The 18,454-nt window shown below is 34.1% G+C and overlaps 1 protein-coding gene across 2 annotated transcripts in view; it reads left to right on the top strand.

Annotated features, from left to right (window-relative positions):
* The window catches only part of LOC111085963, a 30,727-nt gene extending 17,654 nt beyond the window's left edge, over positions 1–13,073 (top strand). For both annotated transcript variants that reach the window (XM_022386978.1, XM_022386976.1), the window contains 3 exons: positions 7,558–7,635; positions 8,386–8,538; positions 12,532–13,073. In XM_022386978.1, coding sequence (XP_022242686.1) covers positions 7,581–7,635; positions 8,386–8,538; positions 12,532–12,734 — 411 coding nt within the window. In that variant the 5' untranslated portion in view covers positions 7,558–7,580 and the 3' untranslated portion in view covers positions 12,735–13,073. The remainder of the gene's footprint in view (positions 1–7,557; positions 7,636–8,385; positions 8,539–12,531) is intronic.
* Positions 13,074–18,454: the final 5,381 nt, after the last annotated feature.

Genomic DNA, 18,454 nt, shown 5'->3' with positions numbered 1-18,454 from the left:
GTCATTCGATCTTCTATCACATCATATATTTTCAGTCCATGAACTTCTGAAACATCCCATATCCTGATTGAAAGTTCGCCACGTTCAACTACAGGCACAACGTTTTCTTCATTGAAAGCGTCCCTTTCTCGCTTCAAATGTATCAGGGTACATTGGGAAAAGTTTAACTTTAGTTTCACTAGACTAACGAATTATCTTGAACACCTTAGTTTCACTAGACTAACAAATTATCTTGAAAACCTTAGTTTCACTGGACTAACAAATTATCTTGAAAACCTTAGTTTCACTGGACTTACGAATTATCTTGAAAACCTTAGTTTCACTGGACTAACGAATTTTCTTGAAAACCTTAGTTTCACTAGACTAACGAATTATCTTGAAAACCTTAGTTTCACTAGACTAACGAACTATCTTGAAAACCTTAGTTTCATTAGACTAACGAATTATCTTGAAAACCTTAGTTTCGCTAGACTAACGAATTATCTTGAAAACCTTAGTTTCACTAGACTAACGAATTATCTTGAAAACCTTAGTCTCACTAGACTAACAAATTATCTTGAAAACCTTAGTTTCACTAGACTAACAAATTATCTTGAAAACCTTAGTTTCACTGGACTAACGAATTTTCTTGGAAACCTTAGTTTCACTAGACTAACGAATTATCTTGAAAACCTTAGTTTCAGTAGACTAACAAATTATCTTGAAAACCTTAGTTTCGCTAGACTAACGAATTATCTTGAAAACCTTAGTTTCACTAGACTAACGAATTATCTTGAAAACCTTAGTTTCAGTAGACTAACAAATTATCTTGAAAACCTTAGTTTCGCTAGACTAACGAATTATCTTGAAAACCTTAGTTTCACTGGACTAACGAACTATCTTGAAAACCTTAGTTTCACTAGACTAACGAATTATCTTGAAAATCTTAGTTTCATTAGACTAACAAATTATCTTGAAAACCTTAGTTTCACTGGACTGACGAATTATCTTGAAAACCTTAGTTTCACTGGACTGACGAATTATCTTGAAAACCTTAGTTTCACTGGACTAACGAATTATCTTGAAAACCTTAGTTTCACTGGACTAATGAATTATCTTGAAGAATGTACTGGGTTCCCCTATATACTTTTTAAGAATTGTTTGAAATGAAATTTATATCGACGTCTTTGTGTATAGAAGCTCTTTCTACATTTGTAAAGTTCTTTCACTCACTGTTAGCAAGATATTGCCAGTTCTTACTGTTAATCCTTGGTCGTTAATATGGGATTTTTTGTGAATTTCGTATAATTTTCCATGGACGTCTATCTCTTGATTATAGTTATGATCGTGGATTTTGGTATTCCAAATTTCCGTGGCAATGCTCTATGTCTATTTCTATCACTATATTTGTTAGCTAGTATTTTTCTCATATCCCGATCCCAGCCTTTGTTTTGACAACTAACTGTGTTTCTTTAGTTGATGTTGGGAAGAATCACGTGCTGTACGGCTAATGGTTTTATAATGTATCTCAGTTGATATGTAGTTGAGTCTAATTGATGAATAGTGTTTTAACTAGCTGAATTGACTTTCATATGAAAATATATTCATACCTTATCATCCAGAAATTTTTGTATTTACTTCAATTGCAGTGGTTTTGAGAAATCTTAGTTGTGTATTGTATTTCCCACTTTGTTTAGAAACGGTTTAAGATTACTAAATAGTTGGACTAATAAAGCTATTTTCAGTAATGATGTATTTGGTTAAGGTTACCAATACTTTTATCTACAACTGTATAATTACGTCACTCATAGAACATTTACAAACATTGATCGCTCCTCAGAGTAACTCTATACACACACATATTAGTTCGCCCCTCAAATAACTAAAAAATTCTGTCTCTTTCCCCTCAGAATATTTCATTGCATATATTAGTGCACCCCCTCATACACCTTTAAAAACACTGGTTTATTCCCAAATAACTTTTACTGACACTTCCCTCAAATAATTTATATGGATTAATTTTTGCTTGAGATAAATCCTATGTTATTAGTGGCTAAATGTTATACATTGTCTGAGTATTCCATTCGTTTTAATACCAGTACAGCAAAATATTGGCTGTATTTAAATCAGAACAGGAAGGAACGCTTTTTTCTTTTCACGTGAGAATATTAGTTTTATTATTTGGGGAAGCCATATGGTAAATAGTTTTAATTGCAGATTATAAACGCGTTTCAGTTACAGGGTCAAAATATACAGGAAGTCTGATGATGCGGAACAATGTGTGAGATATAAGCGAATCGCAATATAATAGATATCGACTGCGACGCGGCGGCATGATAATACCGTCCAACACACAAGTAATTATATATCTATCGCAGGATGGCGTAATGGAATAACTCGTTACGAAACACAGAAGTTCGATATGAACGCCGATAATTTTTTGTTATACTGTCAGATGCTAGTACATAGTTTTTGTTATACTGTTAGATGCTAGTACATAGTTTTTTGTTATACTGTTAGATGCTAGTACGCAGTTTTTGTTATACTGTCAGATGCTAGTACATAGTTTTTTGTTATACTATCAAATGCTAGTACATAGTTTTTGTTATACTGTCAGATGCTAGTACATAGTTTTTTGTTATACTATCAAATGCTAGTATATAGTTTTTGTTATACTGTTAGATGCTAGTACATAGTTTTTGTTATACTGTCAGATGCTAGTACATAGTTTTTTGTTATACTATCAAATGCTAGTACATAGTTTTGTTATACTGTTAGATGCTAGTACATAGTTTTTTGTTATACTATCAAATGCTAGTATATAGTTTTTGTTATACTGTTAGATGCTAGTACATAGTTTTTGTTATACTGTCGATGCTTGTACATAATTTTTTGTTATGCTGTCAGATGTAAGTACATAGTTTTGTTATACTGCCAAATGCTAGTACATAGTTTCTTGCCCAGATAATGTTTCTTTTTTCATTTTGTGAGTGTCATAATTGGTTATAAACATGATTGTAAGAAGTATGAGAAGAGAGAAAGATCGGCTGTGTTAAAAGTTGTTTTAGAGTCGTACTGATATACGTATAGAATTATTCATAGGACAAACATGATCGTTTTCTAAAAGTTAATTGAGGGGGAGTATTAATACAAACACACACACATATATATATATATATATAAGTATTTCAAAGCCACCCCCAAGAAAAAAGTTTCAGTTTTGTTGGGATGTAATTATGTTTTATTCGAAATCCGACATACATTTTAAAGCATGGCACTTTGTTTTATATCAGCATTTGCAGATTTTTTTCTGATTAGCGTGTCGGGACTGTTAATCGGAGAATTCGTGGTTCCAGTCCGGTTAATGAAAAACCGCCGACCGCACTTTAGGGCCATCGGTGCCTTATAAGTTTATTTGTTTCAAATATTCGCAAGGGCACTCTAAGTTGAGTATCCTGAAATTCTGTAATCAGGGATTTTTAACCCGTGGTTAAAGTAGTTCTTTGCGGTCCGTGAAAGATGCTGCTTTCTGGAAATTTCTCTAATCCAGACAGAAAAATCAATTAAACAACAATATTTCCGTAAACTGATGCAACACAGAATAATATTTTAATCCTATTTTTTCTTATGTACACCAGTGGTGTAGCCATGCTATAGCCAAGGTTGCAACACAATTTAATGTTCTCACCCTATTTTTCTTCATATACACTAGTGGCATACTTTCACCAATGTTGCATATGCGATGTTCTCGGATATCAAAAGGAAATAAGGAAATCACTCTATATGGAATAGCCTACAATCTATCGAGATAGGTTAAAGTAGTTTAAATATTTTTGGTTTCATTTGAATTGCTATAACAAACCAGTATACGACACTAACTATAATTAAGTGAGAAGTATGTGCAACACGCATATCTATTGGAAGACCCCATATTCGGCCTTCATTAGTAAATAGGCTTAGAAACACTTCTTCGACGTTCTGGATGCTAATGAGTAATTTGTTGTTTTCTGAAGGTTAATACTTAACTCAATGTTTCTTAACGTTCAACAAACAAAGTTGGAATAGACAATAATTGCCTAGTTCAGAGTGACACTTGAAGATAAAGTATTGAAGAACTCATCTACAAAGAACTCATCGGACAAATAGAAAGTACAACGTTTCGAAAGACTTCCGTCTTTCATCTTCAGGTCAGCTTGTACCTCGTCGTCGTCATCGTCGTTCCTTGGTAGTTATTAATGGTTTCCCCTTGGGTGGTTAGATATGAATTGTCCCTCTTCACACGTTTTCGCAGGGTTTTATATTACATCCAGGAAGATTAACGTGAGCGTGATGTGATTGGCTGGTGTTTCGTGTAACGTGATTGGTGAAACGAGTGATGATTTGAACAATGATAGCCATAAATTGTTAATCTTCAGGCTTGAATGTCTGTTTAATGACGATTTAATTGTGATAATCTAGAAAGATTATTTTATTTTTCTGAATTTATCAATTGTTCCAATCAATTTTATGTCCAGTCAACATGACATGTTCTGCCAGATCAGAATTTCGTGTTTTCATCAGTCTTGAATGTTATTTTATTCTTGCCCCAAAGTGTCTTCCACCTTCTCCGGTGTGGGTTTGATATTTCATAGCAGACGTTTTTGTGTTTGTACCCAGCATTTCTGAAGGTTATTGACTAACTGAATGTTACTGGAGATTAATAAGTACCTTAACGTTTGCCCCCCAATGGCACAGCGGTATGTCTGCGGACTTACAACGCCAGAAACCGGATTTCGATACCCGTGGTGGGCAGAGCACAGGTAGCCCATTGTGTAGCTTTGTGCTTAATTCCAATCAAACAAACAAACAAAAACTAACGTTTCAAAAGGTTAATAAGAGACTTGCTACCATATAAGCAGAAATCACTTGAATTTATTGGTTATTTGAAACAGTATTTATTTCCAGGATTATTACTATTATTAAACCGTTACCTTTATGAAAAATAAACTGCTTTATACCTGACTAGTCCTATAACCTTTTTCAAAGTCTTCCCCTATCGGAATAGCTGTCCAAACGCAACCCGTAATTATTGTGTTGGAGCATCTAGCAATTTGTGCTTATCACATTATTATAATTATCCTCTGATGAAAGCAACTTACCCACGTAAGTCACACTCACACCTAATTTAATATGCAATTCTTATTTATAATAATTAATATTCATTGATTTACAACTTAAGTACCCTTGCTGGTGGCTATATGTTTGGCCGTAATTTCAATGATATCGCACAAGGCTCGTCCCACTTAAGAGATTTATGCTAGACTTAAATCCACGTATTAAGCTAACAATGCAGAATAACCTTCCTAATAAAAATATTTAAAAACATGCAATAAGAAATAAAAATAAAGCAGGTTTCAAACAGTCCTAATAGTTCCTAAAATACAACAATAAACTCCAGTAATGATAATTTCTTTTCCCATTAAGCTTAAGCTCAAAACACACAAGAAACGTCAGTTTGTATAGATTACAGTGATGTTGTCGAAAACAAAAATTTTTGAAATGATTTTTTTGGAAAGCCGCTATACAGAAAAGTAGCCTCAAAACTAAGAAAGTTAGGTTTAGTTCTAGAACAGTCAACTGAACTGAAATATGTATAAGGAATCATCTAGTTAAGGGAAAATAATTTATAGGACGCTTACTGAATTATCAAGTTTATCTAATGCAATTTATAAGATTGTTACAGATTTTGTGTATAGTATTTTGAGATAATTTTGAATTAGTTTTCCTATTTAAACAAGCACAACCTTTAGGCTCATAGAAAACCATGCTTTTCGTATAATGTGGTATGACCAGAGGTCTCTCTACCAGTTGCATTAATGTTTTAAAAGCAAAGAACCTTTACGCCTTATTTTTAAATGTTTAACTGGTTGTATGCCCAAATATATTTTTGCTGAAGGTTCTAAATTACAGCCTGTTTCACCAAGTAGCTCCGTCTGAATACCAAAGAGCCATCGGGAACCCATTTCCTCTACGAAGAGTGTATATGTTTATTACTGCATTTGTCGTGGCTCGTAGAGTGATTTCTACACATCACTTTATTTAGTCGTTTTAACATATTCTCGGTGGATCGTCGCTCGACTTTTCCACATCACATTACATAAGTGTTTTCAGCCTTTGTTGTGGCGTAACGTGTGACTTTTCCAATCGTGTTATTCCGTCATTTTCACACCTTTGTTGTGGATCATCGAATGATTTCTGCACATCACGTTACTTCATCGTTTATCGAGTTTTCTTTAAGTTATCAAGTATAAATACCTACCACCAAAGGTTCAGCAGGTTTCGAGTTTATCATACTCTTAAGTTTTTGGAGCCCTCCAGTGGCACAGCGGTATATCTGCGGACTTACAACGCTAGAAACCGGCTTTCGATACCCGTGGTGGGCAGAGAACAGATAACCCATTATGTAACTTTGTGCTTAACTTCAAACAAACAAACAAGTTTGTGGAAACGCTACTAAGATACGAGTAAATTGTGTATTCAAGATAAAAGGAAAAAGTTATTCACTACAGAATAATAAAAATGCAACATATTTTAGCAATACAGTTTGCTTGTTTTCTTAAACATTTCTTTATTGAAATGATCTTTGAAAGTATCTTTGAAACTTTCCACAAGAAAATAGGTATGAACCAGAATAGTTGCTTTTCATCACAAAGAAAGCGGTTTGTTGTTTGTTTGTTTTTTCTGTTGTAAGCTGACTAATTTTCTGAGGCATTTGAATATCGCGGAATATTAGCAATGATTACAATTAATTAGTAACATATAATACAAAACATTTCCCTGCAAAGAGAGACAAAAACCTTTCGTTTTTGTATTATATTGTACCACGACAAAGGGGTCAGTCGAAATATTGATATTAAATAATTACTTTTTCTAATGATGAAAATCGTTGTTTTTTAACAAATGTACTTCAATTTACAGCACTCTGCACATTAAACATTCTTTGTTGAAGCTTTGACAGTGATAGGTATAGTGATGAGGAGGATGTAAAGATTTACAAGAACTCTTGAGTAGCATAAAAAACAATGTTATACATCCAGGTCCTGTAGCATGTTTTTATACAAAATGTAAAGGTGTGTATGAATTACGAAACGTTATGTATATATATTTATATACGCATGTATATTACACTAGAGTTTTCAAATTATTTCTTATAAACACCAGGTTAAGGTTTATAATGCAAAGTAGATTTTGATTTGTCGGTGAGATTACAGCTGAGTAACACTGTATCAAAAGAATCCAGTAAAATTAGCTGCTCATACTTATCTTAGACCTCTGATAAAGCTTTGATATAATCAAGGTTTAAGGCTACATTAGAATATTTATTTCGTATTCTGAAAGATTATAATGCTCTAATATGATTCACAGTGATTTTGATTTTCCATATGAGAATATTATATGAATTTTCATTAAAAAGAAAGTTCGTGTTTGGGAACTTGATGTGACTCATTTGTATAGCCGTTCTGATGTAAAAATTAATACTTTTTTTATAGAAGTTACATTTAATGCACTGTTGTTTTTCTTTCTCTTTTTTTTTCTCAGATACCGAAAAATCTAAGAAGTGGATGGAGAAGTGCTGTTTTTTAACGTTCGTGGCGCTGTTGTCGCTTATATCACAGGGTAACTACTCAAGTGTTATAATGTACAAGATAACTCGTGATATACTTAGTGGAGCAATTATTTTGTGAAATATAAAGGACAGAATACATCAGTGATTCTAAATAAACGGAACTAAATGTAGAAATTTAAAATGAAGACATATATAATCCTAATGAAATACTTCCAAGAAATGTATGTTGCGTCCTACAAGGAATAATCGTGTGTTTAATTATTATTTTTGTATATTTTGGTAAAGAAATAAGAGTATTTGACTGACAATAAACAGGCAATATTGAAAAGTTGTTTGAAAACTTTTTATTCTCATTTAAGGAAATATTCTGCAAAATACCAGTCGTTACTTTGATATTGTAAAATCATATACAGTAGAATCGATATCGAGACATTTTGAAAATATTGTTCATAAGTTTCAGTTTATTATTCCATGTATTGCTACCCAAATTTACACCTGTAGTTTTTTATTCCTGTCTTTCTAGCTAGACTAACATCTGTAGTTTCCTATTCCAAGTCTTGGCGCTCAGTGTTACATTTTTTCTTTCATATTCCAGGGCTTGCTACCCAGTGTCAAATGTGTAGTTGATTATCCTAGGCCTTGGCACTCAGATTTGCAACTTTAGTTTTTTTATTCCAGGGTTTGCAACCCAGTGTTAAAGGTGTAGTGACGTATTCCAGATGTTTCTACCCGATTTCACGACTGTTGTTTCTTATTTGGAATCTGTTACTCAGTACTACATATACAATTTATTATTACAGGTCTTACTACCCAGTGTTACATCTGTAGCTGGAGTCCAGACGATAGAAATAACCAGACAGATCATTGCACGGACGACAACTTCCATGCCCAGAAAGTTTACAGTCACGAGTGTGATCATGGTTGTGAGGTGTTTGTTCAGTGGGACTCCAATGGTAAGAATTTTTTACCTTTATATCAGTCACTCAGTATATATATAACAAACAGAATGGTTTGCTTACCCTAGTGTCAGTCAATCACTACGTATAGCAGCATTATTTGTTTACCCTAGTGTCAGTCATTCACTACATATAATAGTACGGTTTGCTTACCCTAGTATCAGTCAATCACTACGTATAGCAGTACGGTTTGTTTACCCTAGTGTCAATCAGTCACTACATATAACAGTATGGTTTGCTTTCCCTAGTGTCAGTCAATCACTACGTATAGTAGTATGGTTTGTTTATCCTAGTGTCAATCAGTCACTACATATATCAGTACGGTTTGCTTACTCTAATGTCAGTCAGCCACCACGTATGGTTTGTTTATCCTAGTGTCAATCAGTTATCAGGCGACAAACTAAGGCTTGTTTTCAGTTAGTCACAACGAACAGCAGTAAAATTTGCTTATCTTAGTGTTAGTCTGTCAATGCGTAATACAATAAAGTTTCTTTAAATTGTTTGCAATCATTCACTTCGTTAAACTAGGAATTGGTTTACTACATTATCAATCAGTCACAACAACGATATACAGTATATTGTTATACATAAATATCTTCACACGGTAAAATCTATTTGGTGAATACAAACAATCAACTTCTCTTGGGAAAATTAAATGAAACTTGATTCTCCATATAAAACATGTATTAAAAAGATGCTTTCTTCTATGTTATTAAACTTCCCATAATATAAGCATTGCTGTCAGCCACCAGGTTATCTACAGTGACCTAAAACTTACTGTTAACTACCAAGATACTTACCGTGATCTAAAACTTATTGTAAAATATTAAGTTATTTACCGTTACCTAAACCTTACTCTCAGTTGCCCAGTTATTTACTGTTACCTAAACATTGCTGTCAGTCACCAAGTTACTTATCGTGACCTAACTAAATCTTACTGTAAGCTACCAAGTTATTTATCGTGACATAAACCTTTCTGCCAGCTACCAAGTTATTTACAGTTGCCTAAACCTTACTGTCAGCCACCAATTTCTTACCGTGATCTAAACCTTATCAGCTACCAAATTATTTACCATGAACTAAATCTTACTATCAGCTACTAAATTGTTTACAGTTACCTAAACCTTATTCTCAGTCATTGATTAACTGAAGTAAAGGGAAAATACAGACGTTTTGAAAAATTTAAACATTAACTACAGTATCATATGATAATATCTTACCTTTAGATTAGCACTCATATTCTTTGAAATTTAGACACTACATAGTGAAGACAGTGGGTTTTCCTGAAGCAAGCAAACCTGTTAAAAATAAGTTAAACTTGTTACGTTAAAAACCGAAATGATATCATATCTCACAAAAAGTTTAAAGCAACAAATTGCTATGATTTGTTTTCATAACAATACATAACAATTGATAAATGGAGACATCACTGAATTATAAAGAAAGTGTAAAACACAACTCACCATTGAGTCAATAGTATAGTTATTTGTGTCATCGACCAACTCCAGAAGTACTGAATTATTTTCCCGGGAAAAAAAAGACACTCTGTGACATTAGACTCTTTGTTTCTAACAGTAGTAAAGATCCTTTTGGTTGCGTTGTAATTTTGAAGAATTCTGTCATATTTTCTCCAGGAAGAGGTTTTAATTTAGTAAGTTGCAGTGAATGTTGTTTAAAGTTTTCCGATACATCAAGAGCAATAAAATTTCATTTGCGTGTATGGGAACAGCAAATGGAGTTAAATTAAGTATTACTCATAATGTTGATTTATCATTAGTATTCAGTTTAATGTTAACGTCATTATTAATGTAACTTTCACCTGTAATGTGCATATAATTATGTATAGTTGTACACTGCTTTAACAGCTCAGAGTTTGCTTGGTTCCTATCTGTCAACAGGGTTTCAAATGTCGGGGAAGGTTTAAAGTTAATTAAAACAATGTAAGTTTAACAGCGATCATATATTTCAAGATAATAACTTGAGCATAAGCTTCATCTCAAAATTTAAGAATTATAGCAAAACTTCTTCATAGAGAACATTTGCTTTCCATCTACCAACAAATAAAGATTTTAAGGTGATCCCACCCTTGAACAAGCATGCTTGTTCGAGAAACAATCCAACAACTTTCATATTTTGACCTTGAATCCATTTAGTTGTTGTTGTTTGTTATTAAGCACAAAGCTACACAAAAGGCTTTTTTCTGTCCACCACGGGTATCGAAATCCGGTTTCTAGCGTTGTAAGTCCGCAGACATACCGTTGTGCCACTGGGGGGTTGAATCCATTTAGAATATTCTACATTGTCAAAACGTCAACCTGCAAAGATTGTTTGAGATTGACTCAATAGAGTGGAAGCAATTAACCAACAAAATATAAATAGGGTTAAAATCAATTTTGACCTCTTAAGACATTTCCCATAGTTCATAGAAAATTTTGGTTGAGATTGGCCTAATAGGCTCGGAGGAATTAGGGTGCAAATAAACACACATTTCGTCTTTATATATATATAGATGACCAAGTCAATTACTAAAACGTTGTCAGTGAACCTGAAATGTAACTATTCAAGTATTTTTAGTTATTCATTAATATAGATGATTTGAAAAAATAACCTTATGATGCAAATAACATCACGAATTAATATTTTCTACTTTTATTTCTGTCAGGAACTTTACTTTATGTGGACAACTTCAGCAGTTACCGTCAAAACCTTGCAACAATAGTGCAAACGTCTGAAGATATTGTTTATGGTTACAAACAAAACCCAGTATTAGGCTCAGTAATATATAATTCTTTGAAACAAAATTTATGGACCATTCAAATATTAAAAAACATGTTTTAGCTTTAAAATGAAGTTTCTTAACCTTAATACCTATAAAAACATACAAATTATTTTAATCTTATGATTTAAGGCGTTTTTGTTATGTAATTCAAAAATTATTCTAACTAGTAAATTACCTGAGCTCTGCTGCCATGGTCCAATGGCTCCCTCGTGATTCACAGAGGCCCCACTGTGCTCAAGCTCGTCCATTATTCCCAATTACTTTCACAGCTACCCGAAAAAGAATTCCTAACTCTATAGCCGGCATAGCCAGGGCGTTTGACTCGAAATCTGAGGGTCGCGGGTTGGAATCCTCGTCCCACCAAATATGCTCGCCCTTTCAGCCGTGGGGCGTTATAAAGTGACGGTCAATCCCATTATTCGTTGGTAAAAGAGTAGCCCAAGAGTTGGCGGTGGGTGGTGATGACTAGCTGCCTTCCCTCTAGTCTTACACTGCTAAATTAGGGACCGCTAGCGCAGATAGCCCTCGTGTAGCTTTGCGCGAAATTCAAAAGCAAACAAAAACAAACAAACCTCCACTGCTAAATTAGGGGCAGCTAGTATTGCGCCAAATCCAAAAAACAAATAAATCAAACCAATTCCGAACCCAAAAAACAACAACAACAAAAACACTTTAGGTTTGGTTTGTGCTAGCCGTCCCTATTTTAGCAGTGATAGAGTAGAGGGAAAGTAGCTAGTGAACACCACCCACCACCAACTCTTGGGCTACTTTTTTACCAACAAATAGTGGGATTAGCCGTCACGTTTCAACGCCTCTACGGCTGAAAGGGCGAGCATGTTTGGTGGGACGGGGATTAGAACTCGCAACCCCATATTGCAAATCGAGCGCCTCTGTGATCACGAGGGGGTAAAGAACATAAAAGTCGATGCTAGGTTCGGGTTCAGCGACCCTGAAAACCTACTGTTAGACCCCCTCATATCTTGATGACCTTCTGGGCGCGTTTTAGTCCCCCTTGGCAAGAAGACTACGCCATAAAGATAAGGATACCCCTGAGCCAGCCCGAATTTGCCTGCTAAATTTAGTCTTGCTAGCTCCAAAACTGTGGAAAAGGTTAGTTAGACATATATATATATATATATAGACATCTGGATTAGTAATAATATTTCATAACTGTGTTTGTAAATTTTATATTTTACATTATTTTAATTCAGGGAGTCTGGAACAGTGGAGAAGGAACTGTGTCCCTGAAGATGTCCACATAGCAAACAGTTGTGAGGTTACAAATAAAATTGCCTGGAAGAGAAGAGTTTGTGCTTGTGATTCGGACTATTGTAATGGGGTTTCTACTTTGTCAGTACCAAGATCTCTGGGAGCTGTACTGAGTTTCATCATAGTGTGGAACGTGAGGCAGTGAACTCTCGGTCTCAGTGATGTGTACGTACCAACACGAGGCTAGTGATATTGTCAGAATAGTTAGCGTTGGCGCTATTTGTATGTAGATCCTCGAAAGATTACGTTTCAGAAACGTCCGACCAAAGTTGGCTATAGCGTAAGACTGTAAGTTATTTGTTAACGTTGTCACGTTTCTCTGCAGATCGTTTTTGTTTTACTACGTAGGATGTGAAGTGTTTTCATTGTTAGAGCTAGAGGCAGTATTATTTAGCGACTATCGCTTCTTCTTTTAAAACGAAAAAAAAATATTTTCTAGCTTCGGTATATATATAAAAACAAAATAAAAAATGTACTAATGTCACTGTTCCGGCTAAACGTTTTGCAGTCACTGTGTTTGTGTTTTTATTTGTGGGTGATTATATATTTATGACAAGGTGTTATAAAAAAAAAATCTATTATCCGTGTGACACGTTTTCTTCTGACCTGATATCTAAGTGCCTCCTGTACTCTTGAATTTCATATTATATACATTTTCAAGCTAACAGTGCTGACAAATTTACGTCACTTAAGAAGAAAAAGAAATAAACGATTGCTTAAAATGCTATAAGGAATAGAATTTATATGTATGTTTTTTATAATACTTCTGTCCAGAAATTTTACTGTTTCTTTACATTTAAACTCCAAAACAAAATAAATAATTGAAAAAACTGTTTTCGATTAGGATACGCCTTTTCTCTACTGTTTTGGATTAGAATAAACATATCTGCACCATCTGAATTAGAACACTCGATATTTTTAAAACTGTTTTATATTAGGATACACGTTTCCTTATTCATTTGTTTTTGAGTAGGATATACGTATCTATACTGTTTTGGATTATAACATACTATGTTTTTGTAGCTGTTTTGGATTAGGATACATACAACTCCATCACTTAAAGACTATTCAATCATGCAAGGCTTATGTTCACACAAGTTTAAAACAACTATGATAACGTTAATGTTATTTGAAAATAAATGTTTTCAAATTCGTATTTTCTGGATAAATAACTCAATTTAAGTAGGAAGTGAAGTTGGTCCAGTCAGATTATTAGTCCAGTTAAAGATGTGACTGAACATTTAAAAAAAAAAGAGTTACTAACTCTTTTGAGTTTAACACCAGAAAATAACTAAAATAGTTGAATTATATCAATAGAATGTTGAAAACAGTTTACTAACTTTTTCAAAGCTCGGAATAAAAACTGTTTTAATCAAACTGATATATCTAAACTAGTCAAGGTTTTTGGATGGCCTGATGTGGTAAAAATCGAAATCAGGCTATTTACTTAACTTTAAAACCATACAGCTGTCCTAACAATTTCTAATATAAACCTTCTCTTGTAGGATAATAGGCCTTGAATAAACAAACATGGGGTATCTTATTTTGAGATCTCTGCATACTTTATACAGCGAACGTTTATTTTGTTTAGAGTTAACTTCAGTAGGAAGATCCCTGGTGCTTATGAAACGTCAGGTATTTTCAGACTGTCTTAAGCAGGGAGGGTATTGGAAATGTATATTTTTAAAGATCTCTCAAAACAGTTGTTGATGATTCAGGCTTTTCTTTGTTTTTATATTACACCCTACTTCAGGTCAACTGATTGTATGTATAGAGAAATCATCTAATGAACATTTTCGCTTGCTAATTTACAGCATAGGAATTTCTGTATGGTTAAGGAGTAACACTGTTTTTTTTTTTCCTGAAATTATCTTGTGAATATTTACATTTGCTATCCTAATGAACAACACAGGAATTTTAGTATGGTTGAGGAGTGGCACTGTTTTTTTTTTCTTCGAAATTATTTTGTGAACATTTACACTTGCCAGCTAATGAACAACACAGGAATTTTATGCGGTTGAGGAGTGACATTACTTTTTTTTTTCTGAAATTATATTATGAATATTTACATTTGCCACTTAATGAACAACACAGGAATTTTAGTATGGTTGAGGAGTGGCACTGTTTTTTTTCTTCGAAATTATTTTGTGAACATTTACACTTGCCACCTAATGGACATGCCCGGCATGGCCAGGTGGTTAGGGCACTCGACTCGCAATATGAGAGTCGCGGGTTCAAATCCTCGTCCCACCAAACATGCTCGCCCTTTCAGCCATGGGGGCTTTATAATGTCACGGTCTATCCCGCTATTCGTTGGTAAAAGAGTAGCCCAAGAGTTGGCGGTGGGTGGTAATGACTAGTTGCCTTCCCTCTAGTCTTACACTGCTAAATTAGGGACGGCTAGCGCAGATAGCCCTCGTGTAGCTTTGTGCGAAATTCAAACCAAACCAAAACCTAATGAACAACACAAGAATTTTAGTATGGTTGAGGAGTGACCTTGCTTTTTTACCGAAATTATCTTGCCATCTAGCGAACAACACAGAAATATCTGTTTCTAGCTTAAGTTTCCGAAATGTTTTTGTTTAATTAACCGAACATTTCAAGGCTATAATAACAATAAAACAACTTGCAGAATGTATTGTGTTTAATATTGAGAGAGAAACTGTTCCCATAAGTCCAAACAAGAACCCAAGGACATATACATCGCTTTACAATAATTGTGGAGAAATATTTGTTAAAATTAACTGACGATAGTGCAAGACATTAAAACATCCTTTTGTAAACAAATCGGTGACTATCTTCACGCTGTAATCAAATAAAACTTTCGTATAAATTATTCGTCTGACATGTCCTGGTGGTTAGGACGCTCGACTCACTAACTGTTGGTCGCGTGTTCGAATTTATTTCGCCGAACATACTCGCCTTTTTAGTTGTTGGGGTGTTATAAGGTAACGGTCAATCCCACTCTTCGTTCTTAAAAGAGTAGCTCCAGAGTTGGTGGTGGGTGGTGTTGACTAACTGCTTTCCCTCTGTTCTTTCACTGTCAAATTAGAGCCGAATACTTGGAGAGGAGTTGGATGCCACCAGGTAAAGTCTGGTTAAGAATCGCCCATAATGCATCAGCATATAAGACGGGCAATGGGACTTGAAAAAAAGAAGTATTTATTTTATTGTTAGAATGTGTGAAGCGGGTGGGGAGTATCCAGCCATTACATTTTATTGTAGCATACTGTAAGTGAATGATTTGTACACATACTGTTCAAAAAAGTCATCGCATTCCACAAACCTAGGGATCAGTTCAGTCATCGGACTTTTTTTTTCAGTTATTTGTCTTAGCACAAATATACATAATATGTTATCTGTTTTGTGCTCGGCGCTGGGATCAAACTCACAACTGTAACATTATAAAATCTTAAGCTTACCGTTGAGCCAGCGGGATGCTCTTTTTTTTTCTTCGTTTCTTTGTGATATGGTTGCAGAAAAAAAAAATAAAAAAGCTGTTAAATAGGAGATAGTTGTAAACTGTTTAAAGTCTGATATTCAAGAATAACATAGCCGCCATTTCTGAATTAAAGATTGGTAAGTTTCCTTTACATTTGAATGCTATTATTATTAGTAATTATAATAGAAAAACGTGTATGTAAGTTCCTGTGTTTGTTTTTTTAGGGATGAAAATTTAAACACCAAGGTTTCAGAGTTCACCCTTAGAGCTTCTGTTCGAGATTTCAATCATTGACTAACCTTTAGTAATGTGTATGTATTCGTCATAGGTTTCATTTCCGAATGCACACACGCTTGCGACAAATAATTTTATAAAAGAAACAAGCAACTCAACTAATATTATATACAAAAAACAAGTAACATGAACATCCCACATAACCACGATCTGTATTATATTACATGAAGAACAGAGCAAAATGCTTTAAACCCGAGCTCAAGAACAGGAAAACTTTAATGTACCAAAAATAAATTGATACGCCTGAAGTTTAACAGACATCTTGAAATTAAGACGATCAAGGATTTCATATGATAGGGTGACTTCTGAGTAACGTATTAGATTTTTAAACACTTTATTATTTTTTTCTTTTAAGGGACTGGCATGGCCTGGTGGTTAGGGTAGCAGGTTCTAATCTCGCCACCGAACATGTTCGCTCTTTCAGCCGTTAGAGCGTTATTATGTGACGGTGAATCCCACTTTTCGTTGATAAAGAATAGCCCAAGATTTGGCGGTGGGTGTTGTTGAGTAGCTGACTTATTTCTTCTAAATCACTTCCAAATTAGGGACTGTTAACGCTATTAGCCCTCGAGTAGTTTGGCACGAAATTCAACAAACAAACAAGCAAAACTTTTTGAATATAAAACTTTGCCGTTGTCGACGTAAAAATATCCTACTGTCGTTGGTTTTCCCTCGCATCAAATCCAATCGCTGCGAGAAGTCGGAAAGTGACGTCTTCAAGCATACCGGAAATTACGAACTTCCTTCCGAGATATCTTAAACAAAATTGTCATCTTTCACAGTTGGAGGTTTATTTTCACTACAAAACAAAAATCAGCTTTATCACGTCACCAGAGTTATACAGAATTTATACTACCAGGTACAATGAGAATTTTTGTTTCAAGCAATTAAATAGTAATGTTTGAAAAGCAAAGAATCAATACAAATATGAGAATTTATCAATATTATTAACAAACAAACAAACTTAAATCTTCTTAAGCATGTTCGATTAGATCATTACTAAATTTATGGATTTTTTATTTATGTTATTAGGATATTCAAAATATTAATGGTTGTATAATAAAACATAGATTCAATATTTGAGTTAACGATGTAAAACAGGTAACTTAGACGTAGTAATTAATTCATTAACATTTTATTTAAAGATATATGTACATAATAGATTCTTATTATGAACACTGCATCAGTAAAAACTGAAACCAATTTTAAGGAAAACTTTATGACTTTAACTAAATGCCTGATGTTTCAAGTAGTCATCAGCACTGGCAACCTCGTCCCCAGAACTTTAAGAATCGGTGTTATTAGGAATAAACTGAAAACAGTGCTGAATCAGAAAATACATCACAGAAATTGCAAAATGATGATTAACTCATAAGATGTGTTTGTTAATATTAACTTCAGATCAAAGCAAGCTACCCATGTAGATCAGAACTAAATATATACACCTAGTAATGAGCATAGCTAATTAACTATAATATTCAAACTCTGTGATTTGTAGTGATTACAATGTATTGTTTCATCATTTACGATATTTTCGGCCATAAAACCAATCACATCTCGAATAATTCAAAAGAACCTACCCAAAGATAAACTACATTATAACAATATTCTAATCAACACTGTGTGTCCGCACTGAGGTAAAATTTCACTCGTTTTCGCCAATGTCCAATTTCCACCATTTTTAACTTGGTCGTTTAGCACATATGGGTAAATTATAACTAGTAGTTTTCTCTTTCCAAAGTTTAATGCGTAAACCATTTAAATCCTCACATTGTATGAATTCTAGGGGTTGTATGCAATAGTCATCAAAACTGTATCCTGGGGAGTTATTGTGTTAACAGAAGAAACGTTTGTATTTCTTCTTTTCTTGATACAGGATACGTGACCATTCATTCAGCTTCTCTAAAGTTGCGAAATTGCGCCTACATATTGAATTCTTCATTTCCTGCAGCTATTCAAGTAAGCAACATGTTTAGTGCTGCAGTGCAACTCCTTACGACCATTATTAATTGTGTACAATTTTTGTTTGTGATGTAGCTAGTGAATGCATTGTTGTACGTTTGTATGTGTGTACGAATTAACCAGTGATTCATTTAAATCATGTGAATGTGAACAGTTCTTCACGTTGT

This window comes from Limulus polyphemus, unplaced genomic scaffold (genome assembly GCF_000517525.1).
Source record: "Limulus polyphemus unplaced genomic scaffold, Limulus_polyphemus-2.1.2 Scaffold743, whole genome shotgun sequence".
NCBI classification, from domain to species: domain Eukaryota; kingdom Metazoa; phylum Arthropoda; class Merostomata; order Xiphosura; family Limulidae; genus Limulus; species Limulus polyphemus.
This window is presented reverse-complemented; position numbering and strand designations above follow the sequence as displayed.